The sequence below is a fragment of the Labrus bergylta genome, chromosome 2, assembly GCF_963930695.1.
Source record: "Labrus bergylta chromosome 2, fLabBer1.1, whole genome shotgun sequence".
Classification (NCBI taxonomy): Eukaryota; Metazoa; Chordata; class Actinopteri; order Labriformes; family Labridae; genus Labrus; species Labrus bergylta.
In genome coordinates this window covers 9,884,626-9,901,859 of record NC_089196.1, presented here as the reverse complement: position 1 = coordinate 9,901,859, position 17,234 = coordinate 9,884,626, and the positions used below count along the sequence as shown (strand labels likewise).

At 39.9% G+C, this 17,234-nt stretch overlaps 1 protein-coding gene across 3 annotated transcripts in view; it reads left to right on the top strand.

Annotated features, from left to right (window-relative positions):
* The first annotated feature begins 7,706 nt into the window (after nt 1–7,706).
* si:dkeyp-14d3.1 (transmembrane protein 132C) overlaps nt 7,707–17,234 on the top strand; it is a 164,642-nt gene continuing 155,114 nt past the window's right edge. Inside the window, exons 1-2 of one of the 3 annotated variants that reach the window (XM_020632932.3) lie at nt 7,708–8,538; nt 8,754–8,898. In XM_020632932.3, the coding sequence (XP_020488588.1) occupies nt 8,853–8,898 (46 nt within the window). In that variant the 5' untranslated portion in view covers nt 7,708–8,538; nt 8,754–8,852. Of the gene's footprint in view, nt 8,899–17,234 lie in introns of all 3 variants that reach the window. The other 2 variants (XM_065964220.1, XM_020632931.3) reach the window with 2 other exon arrangements.

The window sequence follows — 17,234 nt, the reverse complement described above, 5'->3', positions numbered from 1 at the left end:
AAAATAAATATTTATTTCTGAATAGACACCCTGCTTGTTTGTCATTATGTCCCATTCTTCTGGAGATCATAATCTGATTACCGTTTTATATTTTAAGTGCCTTTCAGTTCCAAAAACACGTATTTTTTGTCCATATGGCACATCAGTCTGAGACAGCAGCTTTCAGATGTTTCCTTTTTCTATTTTGGAAAACTACTCCATCCTGCTGACAGCATCTGGCTGCTAACAGTCTCATTTGTCCTGTTTAGCAAAGAAACCCCTGCTGTGTCTGGGTTTGGTGACAGATGGCTCGCTTTGAGAATCGTTGAGGAGTGCTTACAAAAGACGTCATTTTTTAACACATCAGTCTGCCTGGTTTTGATCACTACATATTTTAAATGACAGTGCATTTTAACCAAAAAAGGGTTCTTGCTGACATACTGTATTTTGGAAAGCAATACAAATGTCTGAGGAAGAAACATTAGTCAAACGGACACAATCTTTTTTTTCTTTAGAACCACCTGCAAATGCAACAAAATCCTTTTTTTTGTATTTTTATTCACAATGAATTGTATAAAAACACAGAAGGATGTGTTGAATATGGAATGTTTCAGTGTGAAGATAAATGCTAAAAAACAGACTTCAATATCGGGATTTTCAGTAACAAGAAAAACACTTTCTGTTTGCAGTTGTTACGGTCACCCTAAAGAGATCACTAAATAAAGCTTATTGTGTGCTTGTATTTTTGACAAAGAGGCATCTAAAATGAAGAATGTGTTGTTTAGAAAGGGTTTTATCCATGTTAGACACGGACATATACATAATGTTAATGCTTTGTGGAGGTGTGTGTATTATGGACCTGAAGTACAGTATCCAGTCTGCTTGCTGATAATGGTTTATATAAACTCTGTCTGTAGGTGGCAGCAGTGCAGCACAGGCCAACACATAAAGTCCCTGAGCTTGGAATCAATGGCACACATCTGTTACGATACAGCACATGCGTGAGTGCACAGTTTTACACATGCATGACAGCAAACAAAAACCCATCATGTTAATGCAGACATGCTGTGCAGGAACACCAACAAACACACAATACTGTGTTAATCTGTCTGACACACAGATCTCCTCACCTGAAGAGGAAAACAGTGTGCAGTCATTTAATGAAGATTTGATTCATTTCGATTCAAGACAAGTATTATTTTCACACCCAAGTCATCCCGTCAATAAAGCATTGCTCCCTGAACGGAAAGCAGCTCACGCTCATCTTTGTAATGGGACCGTGTGTCAGTGTCTTCTGCAATTTTCCAATCACACTTAATTTACTCTCTATTTTGGAGCCATGCGTTTATGAATAATCCACTTTAACTCTCCTTTTACTAATCTGCCAGTGATTAGTTTCCTCAGTCTTTGTGCACACACCTGTCAGGCTTCCCCAGTGAAGCAGACAATCTCTTTTTTCCGCTCTGAAGGTAATTTGAACCTCTGCCACCATGTGGTCACAAGAGCATACTGTTTCTGTAAGACAACAGTAAAAAACGGATGGAAAGAAACATCCATGTATTTGGCATGAGGTGCTGTATTAATGTAGGTTCTTCAGGAGGTTTTTGAACATTAATGTGACACATAGAGTCAATGTCATTCCCATTGTTGCATTTCTGTAATTAATCAAAAAAGATGTTGAAAACTGCTTTGCTAAAATCCCCTAAGCCACTGTTGTTTCTGCATTCTCCCTCAGGAAATCAAGGAAATGCAAGTTGTACCGCTGAGCCGAGATACTCTTTTTTTGTTTTGAGTCCTCAATTAATCTTAAAACTTGACCCCATAGCATGAAATAAGGCGCAACCATTTCACATCTGTACAGTAATTTGACCTCCCCCATACTGTATGTCAGAAAACAGCCCACCAGGATTATAGGCATTGAAGAGTAATGGTGGTAGTTTGAGGCAAAGCTTTGTCAAAAACATCATCTTTTGTGCTGTTTGTCCTTTTCGCTTTTCGTCCATCTAATTTTGAGCTGGATTGTAGGAGGGAGGCAAAGAGGGGAAAAAGGGAGGAAGATAGCTGCTGTTCCATTCCTCTACCCCTCAGTAAATTGGCTCTTTATTAAATTTAGGTCCCATCTATCAATACAAAGAATGGTATCGAAATTACTTTGTTGGCCACAAATCGTTGGCAATGGATTGCGCCTCTGCTGAAACAAGGCCATCATTTATCTGCTTCACATTTCCTCTCGAGGTGAAAGCAAGCGGGACACAATAAGACTTTCATTTGTTCCCTCAGTGATAGATGTAACCCCCCTGAACCTCTGATTACCAGATTATTACACGTAAAATAAAAAATCTATTAAACATTTAGACCTGTTGGCACCCTCTGGATTCCCTTTATTTTTTATCAGATAGGGGTGTCAGGGGAGCTTGAGGCACAGGAGTCTCCCAATAGCGAGAAGATTTAGGCAGCTACAAAGTACCCTTGACTATGCAAAGTGTGCAGTGTGTCCCGGGAGGGTGTAGCACAAAGGAAAGTTAATTACCATGGATATTCAGTACTTTGAAGATTCAATAAAACACACACACACACACACACACACACACACACACACACACACACACACATACACAGAAGTCTTCAGCCCCTAAAAAAGCTGCACACTGAGGTGAAAGGTGATTTAATACCAATGGTGAAGCTAAAGGCAGGGAAATGATAATAGAGTGGCAAGGCATTGTGGCTTGGTTTCCCTCAGTTATACAGAGTGAGTTGGAATTATCAGACCAGCAGGTCTGGGCCTAATATCCTTTTGTGCTGGCAGCATATTGCCGAGTGAAGATTGTGGATGGAAATAATCAGGCTTTTTAAAGGTCAGGGGAAGTTAAGCACACCCAAAGTAGACCATGACACATTAGAGCTGATAAGAAATAACTGTCTGTGTAAGGAAGAATGAAGAGAGTTCACCTTGTCCCATTCATGCAATCATGATCACTTAACTGTCAGTCAAATATAACGGCACATGTGAAGCTAACTCAACCACAAATGTAGGGAAGTCTTTGCTCTGGATAGGCAACTAGGAACTTCGGATAGTATAATTAAGCTTGATAGTATTGTGACATCCATCTTTAGCAAAGTATGATGTCAAAATGTACATATTAAACATTCATTCAGGTAGCCGCTTGTTAGTTTTTTGGCCACTTGGGGGCAGCAAAATCAGCAAAAAATAAGATATCATCTGGTCGAAGCTGACTATGCTAATGTATTAGCACACTTTTGCCTCATTACACATCTAGCAGATATCGATCAATATAATCGTTCATTTGGAGTCAATATTCTGAAAGGGAAAAAACATTTTTACCACTATTGTCCAGGTGCTAATTGTCGAGTAGCTACTAGCTAGTTGTGGTGTAGCATACAAATTTTTTCAACTTTGTACGTTAGCTATACGGACTCAGCCCAGTGAGACTGAAACATAAACAGTAAAATAGCAGACTGGAAAACAACAAGTCTGTACTGAAATGCTAAAACACTTTTACATATAAGTGGTTCTCTGATCTATTAAAAGGAATACTTTGGCTTAGGTACCAAAAAAACAATGTAGACAAAGGGAAGTTACAGGTCCGAGTTGAAAAACAGTGTGACCGTTACCTCTGTAAAATGTTGATTTTATAATTCTGCTTTTGTACAAGTTGAACAGACATCATGTGCGTGAACTTTAAAAGTTTTAAAAGGCTTTTTGAAACAGTTGGAAAGAGCCAGGCATTCTGTATCCAGCTGTTTTCATTTTTTTTTTTGCACCAAGCTACACTAAGTGTCTGATGTTAGCTCTATATTTAGCCTAAAGGAAGAATGTGCAACGTTTTGATCCAGTAGATGTCGCCCTTAAGCACCAGCGTGAAACCAAAACAAACTGCTGTTTGGAGACACCTCCGCTATTCAGAAGCCTCCGCTCTCCTCCAGCGGCACACCTCCAACCCCTCTCCACTTGCGTTCACACAAAGGAGTTATGAATCAGAACGCACCATAAGTAAGCACCATTAAGCGCAAGCGGCAGACAAGATTTTCCTTTGCTGGAGCTGCAATTGCCTGTGGCATGAATTGCTGTGTTAGCAGGCTAATATTAGCATGCTTAAGTTAACTCATGGCTTCATATTGCACATAAATTGACACGTAATGACCGTGATCTAAACACACTTAGATGGACAAATCTGAGAGTGGTAACAGGGTTTTTATTTAACTATTAATCAAAAAATGTGTATAGTACCCAAAAGTTGTTTCAAATACTGGTAATTGTATTCTAAATTCAATGAAAAGTTTTAGTTGGAGCCATTATTTGTTTTTGTTTATCTCTGGATGGCACTGTGAATAGGCACCAAGAAATGGAGCAGCAAGTGTTGTGCACTCAGAGAGGTCATCGTGGAAACACTGTGTGGTATGTGACACAGGAGCAGATCATGTAGAAGTGTGATTTTGAGTTCTTGAATAGCTTTTTTGTTGTTTCCTATATAAATAGAATGGCATATATGACTTGAATTTTTGGCCAAATGAACTTTCTTTTTTTGAATGACAACTGTGAATGTAAAGTGAGTTTTTGGACTCACGCCATCTACAGAGGAGCCATGCTCACAACAAACACTACAGGTGCATCAGCAGTTTTGACTGTAGCTGCCACCTAGAGACACCCATAATTGTCTCATTTCATTTGCAGATTTAGTTAAGTTTTTACATCTTGTTTGAGCCGTTCTGATTGCTTTCGGTGGAGTTTTGGCAGCAAAATAAGGACGAACCATTGGGGACCAGTGACTTGGCACACTCCAGGCCATCGGAAGGTCACCCTTTGCCTTCCCTCTGGGCATCAGTCTTGAAAACAGAGTGACGGCCCCAGAGAGGCTGATAAGTAAATACAGTTTTAATGGGCTGTGGAGGGCTGGTGGTAATCTGTGCAGGCTGGGAGTGGGCAGGGCACAGAGGGCGACGGGGCATTCGGCAGCAGGGTTTTTATTAATGCTATCATAGATCAGATAGGCCAGGGGAGGAGAATGAAAGGTGGTGATGAATTTGGGCCCCCTGTCTGCCATCTGACCAGAGGACAAGCCACCGAGGCTGGCTAAGGTCATGGATGAAGGATACCACCAAAAAAGAAGACACAAGGGACGATTCATTATGTATAATATAGAGGATATAGGATCGTATATACCCCAGGGAATCACTGAAGGTTAAAGGGTGACAATGGGAAACTTCAGAAACACAGCCTCTAGTGTCTTTCCACTCACCCAGTTGATATTCTTAAAATCTGAATATCCAACAAATATATGAAAAAAATAATACCAGAAATATATTTTAGTATCCTTGACATGAAATCTGTGTTTTACAATCCTGTTAAATAAGGGTGATCAGAGTCAGAAATTGCAGTTTGTTGTATCGTCATGTTCCTGACATTTCAGTCTTCTGTGTATTTGCACTGAATGAAAGCCTCGAGATCTTTTCCAAGACATCAAAGGCTTGAGACCTTTCTCCAGACTTCAAAGTCTCAAGACATGTCCTCGCAGAGTCTAAACATCACCTCCGACAAGACACAGTGGCTTAAATCTTTGCCTCCTAGTCCTCTTTTTAATATTGCCTCGAGTCTCTCTTGCTGTTTTGAAACTCCCATTTCCAAATCAAGTGTGTCTTATCTTTTTTTTTTTGGAGGGAGATTGATGGTTTGTGAGTTTATACAGCAGTCTGAGTCAGAGTAATTTAAGCCGGGAAATGGACTTACCATATGCAGAGCTGAGAGGAGTCAGTCTACTTTCTGTAATGACTTGCAGCGACAGGAGATGTAACCTAAGCCATTCCGGCTCTGCTGGTGCTCGCTCTGATTTCCAGCAGTTGAATGGACCTCAGTGTAGAGTGGGCTTCAAGGGATTTGACTGCCTGTCAGGCTGCAGTTCGGCTACTTTTGGACGACTACCAACCTTTGTGTGAGTGATGTTTCAGCCCACGATTACAGCCAGGGAAGTTGATGCTCGAAACCAATATTTTCGTCCCCTACCTCTAATGCTTTTTGCAGCTGTACAAGAGCAAGTCTGCTTCCAAGATCAAATTGCTCACATCTAGGTGGAAGCAAAGGCAACGGTACAATAAAGTGAAAAATGGAATTTGAAGTCAGCCAGAAAAACCTTAAATTATGACAAATGTAGGGGTTGTAACCATGATTTAGTGGTCCAAGAGATTTTGCTTTGCGAACATCATCACAACAACTTAGTGGAGTAGTGTCCCTCTGCTCTATCTGGGAGAATGAAAGAGTGGCTCTATGATTTCCTTTCTCGATATGCTTTTCAGACATAAGTGCTGCAACCACATCGAAGAATCAAAGAAGAGTTTTCGAATAAGCTTGGCACTGATGTGTTTTTTTATTTATATTTTAGCTTCATTTAGGGCCTGTAATCTTTTCCATTACTTCCATTACTTCCTTACCTTGCTGTGTGTTTAATTTGAGATAAATAAATAAAAAACAATGCCTGACTTTTTTTTTTAAATTCCCAGTAAGTTTTAACTCAATTCATTATATCTCAAACATGACTATCTTTTGTAATCCAACAATACACAACAATCCCAGCATGGCATGCATGAAAAACGAAACAATGCTCGTAATTAGAATAGTTGGACTGGTGGCTAACTCGTGTGATATTTTTGTATCGAATGTTCATGAATCTGTTTTATCTCTCCCTCACAACACCATCTGCTCTGCACAGGAAACAAATCTGCTGCGTGGCTCACAGTTGAATCAATTATCAGATTACAGTAATAAACTTTATACCCTAGCAATGTCTGCGCTCAGTTGGTTTTTATTTTGATGAATTCATATAAAACAATAACATTTGTAAAGTAACACAGTCCCAACAAATCTATCCAAAGACGAACAGACATGATGCAGGCATGTCTCTCTGTCTGCATCTCCCTCCTTCTCCCCTTTCTTTACCCATCCAGTCGTGGCAGATGACCATGAATCCACCATGAGTCTAGTTTGCTAAGTGCTTGCTCATGGATTCATGTTGGGTCTCTGTAACTATTAAGAAGAAAGAGTATGGTCTAGACCTGCTCCTGAGATAAACTTATGATTTGGCGCTTAATGGATTAAATGATTGCAACATGATCATAGTGCCTGTATGAAAAAAGGTCAGAGCTGAAGGTATATTTTCTTTAAGACGTTTGTTGGACAACACCTAATAGATTTATCTTCTGGATGTCGTTTAAATCAAACAGAAGTTTGCATCAGGATCATACAGGAATACATATTTATTTCCCTCTGCAGCCTTAAATATGAACAAGTATTGAAAACGGAATAAATGGATGAAGATTTCCCAGTAGAAGGACTCTGAAAAAGAGAGCACATTGGAAAACTGACTTTGGTGCACCAGAGCCGTCTACCATCCTGCAATGACTGACTCACTGCATCTCTCTCAGGAGAATGTTCAGAGTCACATTTTCTTCTATTGAAATTCAGGATTGTTCCGCTCTCTTACACTTACATTTTTAATTTGATCCCCCTACTTAATACAATTTACGTATCTTTTGCCTTACGCCCTCCACCTCCACTCCACACCTGAGCAGCAGTTCAGTTCAGCTCCCAGGCCACACGGGGTCACTAGTGCCTGCCAAGTGACGCAATCAAGCAATCAATTGAACATGTCCGAGAACAACTTTTTAAAGTCGTTTTTTTTTCGTCCACAGAGGGCAACTATGTGAGGAAGCTGTGGGACTTTAAGTAAAGAGGCTAAGATATGGGTTTGGAAGAAAAAAAACGCGCCCCGAGAGACCTGTAAACGCACAGTTCCTAAGGAACGACGACTTTAGGTTTAATGTGATTGTAATTGGTTTAAATAGTGTTTGATTTTGTGTCTTTGTTTATTTATTTTTTTATCTCTACTTGTGAGGACTGATGTGTAAGCAGAGAGCCAACCGCCTCCCGACGTGCGCCACAGTCACTTATTGTCACTGCTGTATCTGCTCGGCTCCTCTCGACGCGCATTGGACGGCTGACAATGCGTAAGCTCCGCTGGAAATGAAGCCTCCAGCCTGTGTACATAAACCTCGAAAGATGGAGGCTTGAAACCGGACTTTCGCGGAATATTTGAGCCACTTGATGCCAAAGTGTAATTAGAGCTGGCAGTTAAACTGGGAGCGGAGCTGTGCGCGCACTGCTGTGGCTGCTGCCTGCAGCTGGAGTTGCGCTCAGGACTTCACGAGACGTTGAGGTTTCCTGGGTGTGGATTTATGCTGACCCACGTTGTAGTTTGAACTTCTATACTTTTATTTATTTCCCATACATGATGCTGGGCTAGAAAGGCTTCTATACGTCCAGAAGTGTCAGACTCTCCTCACTGCAGAGCGGTCAACTTCGGGAGCCCCGGGGATGCGGAGGATACTGAGCAGACAAAAACTGACCGACTAAGGATCCGGGATTGAAAACAATTTCAGTTTGACTCTTTTTTTTTTTTGTTGCAGAAAATCATTTTTTGAGCTCATTTCGAATCACTGTCAACGTTGATGACGATAGACGCTTCACTTCGGGCTCAAACATTTTAGCAGGTGTCTCCGCGTTTCTCTTCCAAAAATGTCTCAAATAGTGACGTAAAGCTGCGCTAAAGTTTATGATCTTTAGTTCTTGAATTTTACTGACAGGCAACACTTTATTGACCAGGCTGTCTGAACTGTTTTCCAAACGCACTTGGATTTTTGTTTTCGTAGCATTTGGAAACGCTGGATGAAGCATGAGATTTTACTCAATTGTTTTTTTCATCCAGTTTTGACGAGCGATGCCGCGAGAAGGATTTCGTCCTAATTGAGCCAATTTGTCTTCGTTTTGGGGGTGGATTCTCGCTTTCCCAGCTGTCCCAAGAAACATGTTGCATATCATAGCGCTTCAGTCGGTGCTGTTACTTTTTGGAGGTAAGCACTATTTCAGCTTAATTCCTTTTCTGTCTTCTGGTCCCCGGATTCAACAGAGGGAGGGTGTTTATCCTGGCAAATAATATGCAGTCATATACATTGAATATAAACTGATGCTGATGAGGCACACATGCATGGAGAGTTTAAGCGAGGTTTTGTGTAAGGGTCACATCAGAGACACAGGGGGATCCAGGGCATTAACATCCAATGAATCTCTGCTGTTTGTGGATTTTATTTTAATTTCTCATTCTGCATTCTTTTTTTTGTTGCATGGAACATCATTGTTCAAAACTATAGAACAAAAATACGCATGAATTTGTGTGCAGTTTTTTTAAATTCTGCACTATAAAGAAGCCACTGCAGTGTCCCAAGCTCTGCACCTGTACAACAGCAGCTCTTGCCTTAAATAACATTTATCTCATGAATATTTCAATGTGACAGGGATTCTCTTGTGCAACAGAAGCCTAGGGGCTTTATTACCTTTTGACTTGTCAGGTTATTGCATCAAAATTCATCACACAGCCAATAATATTTTCATGGAAAAAGTTAGAGACCTTCAGTGTTGAGACACTCAAAGCTCAAATCATAACATGACAAAAACTGCTTGTTTCAAACAAACGTCTGTTTTTTTTCTTCTTTCTCTTTCTTGCTATTTGTCCAAAGTTTTTCGAAAAAAAGAATGATAGGTTAATTTCACTTTCTGTGCACATGGCATTGCTTCAGTCATTTCGTGCCACAACAAGGGAGCAACATTTACTTTTACTGCCCTGCAGCCAGATTGTGCAGATTTAAGAGCAGTTGTGGCCTCACTAATGAATCCCTTCTGTCATGAGGGAAACGAATATGACCCAAAAGACTCTTTGGAAAATGTTTCCTGTCAGCTATTGTCAACATCTTCGGCTGATACTACCTTTAAAGGCTTCCGCTCTTATAAAACAAATGAAACTAATGACTTTAAGGGTTTTTTTAAAGGGCATTGTATCTGAAAATAGACAATAAATGCAATGAAAAACAAGTTTCCTTTTTGTAGCTTGTTATTTTTTTTGCATAGGAACTAAACATGTGTGTAGCCAATCATTTGTCGTTTCAAACACAGGAAACACGTACACCGATCCCCTGCAGATTCAAAGGTCATGCATTTCAGGAAAGTCAGCACTTAACACTTTGAAACTGCATCTCACGCGTCTATTGTGCACATCCACTTGGACGATGCATCTTCCTCAGATCTCAGAGGATGACTCTGATTTGACAGAGGCTCTGTTATGAGTGCTGACTCACCGGCTTCAAGTTCATCATAATGATGTTTGCCATACGCCAAGGCCTTCTCAGTATCCATACCCAGTATGATACTAATTGAGCATTGTGTGTCATAAAGCTGCAGGACACAACGGCTGACTGCGAATAGTGATGAAAATTGATAACACGCTCCAGGAAATGAGGGGATCAGATCGGTGGTAGAAAAATGCCTGCGCAGCATAATGAAGCATAATTAGGGAGGAAATGTCCTGGTGTTCTGCTGTGATTGTGACAATACTCTTTGTTTTGCAAAGAAGAAATCTAACCAGGGCAGAGAGTAACAAGACCTTAAATGCTCCCTTAAATGGGTTGAATAAAATTTCATTAAGTTAAAGCAAAGATAAGAGAACCCTGTCTTTCCTTTTAAAATGTAAAAAGTCTGTCCTCTTTAATAATTGTAGCCGATAGGTGCGTTCCAATGAGACACCTCACTTGGAATCCTGAGAAGAATATCCAATCTTCCCTCCCTTCGTCTTATCCTTGAGCTTAACAAGATCCAAAAGGGGATCAAGCAAGGATAGCCTTCAGTCTACATCTTTAAGTACTAAGCACACAGCCCATGCTGCCTCTTGTCTGGGCTGTGTGTCTGTCCTCATGCTAATATGGGATTCAGCATGTTTTTTCCCATATGGAACTCTAACATTGTATTAACCCTGCAGAGATTCTTAGTCTGCTTCACAACGGAGAGTTTTAATCTATAATTGTCTTCAAAAAAAAAAGAAGAAAGATCCACGGCTGTGGTCCTGTGACCCTGTGCTGTGGCATACATCCAGATCCTCTTCTTTTTGCCCCTGGCAGTCCTTTAAGCCCTGCGACTCGTGTCCTTGAGCAAGCAAGGACCAAGAAATGAGAGAGTGGGGTGACATACTGCACACCAAAGAGGATGGTGAAGCCTACTTGAAAACTTGAATATGACTCAAATCGCAGGACTAAAAGGCGGGTTTATGGAAAACTGTGTGAGATAATATCCAGTGTAATATAGTTTAATATGTCTGTTCTCCTTATGTTAGGTCTTTTTAGAATTTAAGACAATCACATGTCGACTAAAACCCCTCTCACAGATGAACTCCTAAACATTTCATGACAGCCTGCCCCTGACATTTTTCAGAGTTGTCCTTGGCTTTGACACATCATGGTCCCTCTCGGCGGGAGATTTTCCCTGTTGGACTGGAGGACTGTTCAGTGGCTTTCGGTAGAAAAGTCTGGATAAAGTTGGGGTGAAAAGTGTATCAGTGTGTGTTCACATAATGAAGCCCTCCCAGAAAATTAAAGAACATTTTCTAAGGGCATAGTGCACGTGTGAAAGGGGAGAAAGAGGTCTGAATTCAGTATTCAGATGGAAGTTTATATCCTCACTTTTCTCCCCATCTGAGGGTTGTACCGCGGTGGAAAAATTTCAGGAAATCTCAATTAGTAAAAGTTGACAGCTCATCAGTTCTACTCGTATCAGGTGCATGTGGTCGTTAACGTTTGAATGAATCTCCGTCTAAAGTGAATTTGCTCTGGATAAACACCTGTGTTGTAATTTGTGTGGTTTGTTGGTGCTAACTCGGTTGCGGTGTTTATTAAAGGCTGAGAGAACATGAAAAGAGCAGAAGAAATCCCTGGCTTGGTGGTATTTTTATCCAGGCTATCTTACAGCTGTGCCTGAGTACACTGTGCTGCGCTTCTGAGATCAGTGACAGAGGACACTGATAAAAAGAGGCCGAATTTTTTTTTCCTTCTCTCAAATTCAATTTGGCTTAGATGTTTTCTGTAGCTCCCCGTTTTACGAGGCTTGAGGTGAAAAGAGAATTGCAGTAACAGCTTGGCGTTAGTACCGCTGTATAATTACCAACCATTATAAATGTTTAAAGCCACAAGTTTGTGTGTGCGCCTTTCTCTCTTTAATGACCATTTTATGAAGCGCACTGAGTAGGTGGACTCCCTTGTACTGCTCCTTCATGCTCATTATATTCAAAGTGTGTGTGGGAGGCTTACATCGTAGCTTCCCAATCATTGAATTGAAAGAGGGCTTTTGCCCCCATAAATTCATATATCATCAGCGTAATGTCGTATAAAACTTAACAAAGCACATCTGCCCTCTGTTAATTGGCTTTTTTTATAATTGCTGTTATCTCACTTTCAATTTAATCAGGTTTAATTATTAGGAAAGGTGAATGGAGGAAATCTGTGTAAAAGCTTTAAAGGGAGGGGTTGTGAGTGAGTGTGTGTGTATGTGTGTGTGTGTGTGTGTGTGTGTGTGTGTGTCTGAGTAGGAGGAGGGGGGGCCACTGAAATAATTGACAAACTTGCTGATGCAGTGTTTGTGTGTTCTCTCATCAGTGGATAGTAGTTGTCTGAGCAGCAGACCTCCTCCTCATAAATCTATCTTGGAGTTCACAGCCAGACTGTGAGCTTCAGTCACACTGCGTCGGTGCGATGTGGTGCAACAGAGTGAAAACACCAGAGTCGAGCAGCCGGCGTCACACTGCACACTGTTTCAAAGTCTGACTTTAATGTAAAGAAATGAATTCATTGTTATTCATGAACTCGGGCTGCACTGCAATTTCAATTTAGAATTGCTAGATATTACATTTAGAACTTTTAATATAAAAAAATATATCCTGGGTGTTGTGATTGAGGAAATATTCTGTGAGACTGTGTTGAGGCCATAGACTGTGTGAAAAGACGGACGATATGACAGCTCTGCAAAAGTCATGCTTAATTATTTGGGGGCCCCCTCTACTGATTGCCTGCAGTACAGGTCATAAGCTCCGCCTCCTCTTTAACCCATGTCCAGTTTTGACATGGGTTAAACACATGTAAAATACCGACTATCTTACCCACACAAACACAAAGTTCCAAATCTATAAAAATAGGCAGGGGTTGTCTCATTCCACCCAAACAAGGAGATTAAGCTACTCCTACATCAGCTGCAGCCTTGGTACTATGTTGAGGGTTGAGGTTAAATGTTATATTAGAACTCTGTTTCAGAAATTTTTTGATTTTTGATTTCATGGTTAATAAGTCCTACCTAAATATAGTCCAATCATAGGGGGACAGTTAACTTAATATTGTTGCCTAACATCTCCCACTTTACCTGCTTCAATATTTTCTTTATGAATTGCAATAGAATGAAATAGAGAAGTTATTTAAAAAAAACATTTTAATGGATTGATTACACACAAAAAAATGGGACTTAAGACACAATGATTATACGGTTATATCAGTGAACACAACTTATGTACCAACAGTTGGCCAATTTGATATTCACATCACATTTCATGCTTTGTACGTAGATTGCACTTTTACCAATTGTTTCAAAACACACAGAAAGACTCACCTTTTAATATTTCTACCAGCCCACCCTAATAAGTCTCGGCTGGAACCCAACCTGTTTCAACATATGAGCAGAATAAAGAGACTCTTCTTTTCTCTCAAAGCCGATGACAGAAATACTAATATGTTGCAAATTTGAATCCTGGTCCCCCTAACACTCAACAGCTTTCTGACATACAAAAAGCCACAGCAGTTAGCTGTCAATGGTTGACATGACTACCTTTTCAAAGTGGCCGTCATCATGTGGTAACATTAGCACAGGCACAAGTGGAAGTGTATAATGTAGACCAAATGACACATTTCTGCAAAAGAAGAACTGGCACTAAAACTCCATTTACACTGTGATGCATTTTATTATGTTTGGCTTCAGTTCTTAAACATATGCCTTGATGTTTTCGTCTGTTTACTTTGCTCTCTTTTGGGCTTTAATTCAATCACAACAACATCTTGTACAGAACAGTTTCAGCTGACTTTACTTCAACGGCTGAAAGCTAAACCCTTCTTCTAACAAGCTCTTACATTAACACTGCTAAAATGTCCTAATAATATTGAGTCAAAATGCTTTATATTCTGTAGAAAAGAACCCTTAAAATGTAAAAGCCATTTCATTGTTTTTACTGTAAATGTCTGTGTTGCCTATATAACAGCTTGACGTTTGTACGCTGCAGGGAGAAAATACTGTAGATCTGCACTGTTGTGTTAAAGATATTAAATAAAGGGCAATTTTAAAAATTGTCAGACGAAGAAATGGATGATGTTTTTATTACTTTAATAAATTATTAAAGTGCCATTAGTATCGGAACTTCATTTGAAAAGAAAACTGCTACAACAGCATCCACAATATTAGATATTTATGTAATATATTGTGCATTAGGTCTTAAACAATATGGATAAAAACAAGTGATTTATTTCCTTTTGACTTTGGGTCTAATGTGCTGCACAGAACAAGAGAAAAACCCCATTTGTGCTTAACTTATTTCACTGAGGAGAGACTTAAGAATGAACAATTATTTATTAGACTCCATCATGACGACTTCATGTGCTCAGAGGGGTAATGAGGCCGACAGCAGGATAGGATACCCCCTTATGGAGTCTAGACACTGGTGTTGGTGGTGATAGAAGATTGCAGGATGTGATGAGGAGTGGGTTTCTGAGACTGTATCAGAACTCTGCTGAGCTGGAATGGAGGTTCCTGGGGTGGAGGAGGGTATCAGCGATCGCACTGAAATGACAAACTGACTGTGGAAGAGAGAGAACAGGTTTAAAAATTTGACTGCGGCAGGATGATTGGTTGTGAGAGGTTGTGGCAGAGTCAGGTTGGATTATTACTTAAAGAGTAAACGCCCATAATCAGCTGATAACCATAGCAGAGAGAAGTGGAAGAGAGGGAGTGGCTGAGAGAATATAACCAGTCTTCCTGCTTGAACATACGCTGAGCTCCATATGTCAAATTTTCAAATCCATATATAATTATAACGCCTACCAAAAGCTTTTTGTATGACTAGTATATTTTTCTTCTGTTCTAGCATAGATTTTGATATGCCACTCCTTCCTTCCTCCCTGTCAGCAGTGATGAATCCATAACTCAGAATGGTTATGCATTTTTGATTTGAGTAATCACAGGCAGGTGGCTGGACAAAAGGCTGTCACTACATCTGAGACAGGGCAGTGCTCAATTGTGTGCAGAGCTGTCTATCAGAGGCATCAGAGCTTAATGCATTAGAGGTAATGATCTGACAGGTACATATTGTCAAGGCCCATTGACTTCTTTGTGCTGTGACTGATTGATTGTTGAGATTATGTTAAAAATGGAAGAGACGCATGACTTCCACAGGACAGTGCTTTGCTCGTGCAGAAGAATGCTGAGCAGCAGTCTTTAAACTAGCATTGAATTTTAATTTGGAAATATATTAGTTTGATCCCTCCAGCAGTCCGTTCAGTTTGTGAATAATCACTTTTATCTGCTGTGGCTGGAACGAGAATGAAGGGTTTCTTGTGCGCTCTCATGTGTGACAGCAAACCGATGTAAAGCTGCATGAAGAATGGATTGTGTTGGATGGAAAGGTGCCTCTGACACAGCACTTTTATAATCCGAAACAAACAGCAGAACCCTAAAGTAAAACCTTTCTGGATATAAAAGAAATCTCTGTTTGAAATCAGCATATACCATCAGTGAAGCAGCTCTGGGCTTTTCTTCACTGTGACACCACAGATTAATATTGTAGCTCTGTGGTTGATCACTTTGAGGACCTTTCTCTTTCAAATGAAATGATTTGCCTAAATGTGCTTCATTAATATTGATTATATTTCTTTCATATTGCTTTAGACAATAAAAGTTCCAATAAGGTTTATACAGAGTATCAAAGCACTATCACAGTGGTAATACAAAATATTGTACAATGTCATCTGCTGTTTCTGCCATCTGCCTTTAAAAAAACATATACAAAATAAAAATAATTTATATTATCAAATAAGCAACTATTATGTTTTTTCTTCAAGTAAACCTCATTAAAACGTGAACTAACAACAGAGTAGCTCATAGTTGGTTGAATGTTTCCTGGTATGGATGTATTTGTTAAACAATAAATCATATATCAAGTAGAAAAAATAAAAATGTCAGTGTTGCATAGTTTGTCCAACAGAATGCATGGGGAAACTTAAATACTGCAGTGAAATATTCTGCTCAGTTCATAATTATTTAACCCAGAGTTATATTGGATTAGGCATATTAGGGCGGCGAAACAAGCTGCAAACAAAACATTGCTACATAACTTGAGATCGACGTTCAACAGTAAAACTTGGACGTAGTCTCAGTGATTTCACCCACTGGTTTCTTAAGAGGCATTTTGAAGCTAAATGATGGTCGTGGCCATATTAGAAATGCTGTCTAACTAGTTTACTGCTGGTTTACTGCAGTCCAAATTCAAAACATTGGAGAAACTGTCTCCCCCCGACCTCTCCTCCCTATAGAGTCGATGAGCTCGCAGGTTGACATGTCGTGGATACCGAAGCGTCAGTATTAAACCAGCTCTTCATTGGTCTAGAAACCTTTATGCGTTCTAACCTCTCTCCAGTTTTCAAAAGCATCAATATTTATCCTTGTTTTAACATGTTTCTGGTCTAGGAGTTTTTTAGAACATGCAGAGGGTTTTTAGGTCCGGTAGAATCAATTATATCTGGACCAGTTCGCCTGTCAGCTTCCATGACTGCAACACCTGTTGGTTGGCAGTTTACCTGGCAGTCTGCCTTAACTGGTCAAAACAAAAACAGACCATTCAGAACTGGAATCAAAACTTATAACATCCTTAATGTCTGATGATATAGTAAGGTAATTTTATAATTTCATTTAGTAGATATCTTACATATTGGACCTTTTAACTATGAAGCTCTCTTCAAGCTCCACTGTTTATTCAGATCAATCAATCAATCAATCAATCAATCAATCAATCAATCAATCAATCAATCAATCAATCAGTCAATCAATCAATATGTCAGTTTTATTTGTATAGTCCCAATTCATAACAAGTGTTATCCCAAGACACTTTACGAAAAGAACAGGTCTAGACCGTACGCCTTGTTTAATTTACATAGACCCACCATGAGCACAGCACTTAGCATCTAGCAGAGTTACTGTGGCAATGAAAGTCAGCCATTTAACAGGCAGAAACCTTAAACAGAACCAGACTCACATGAAACAGCCATCTGCCACCACTGTGCTG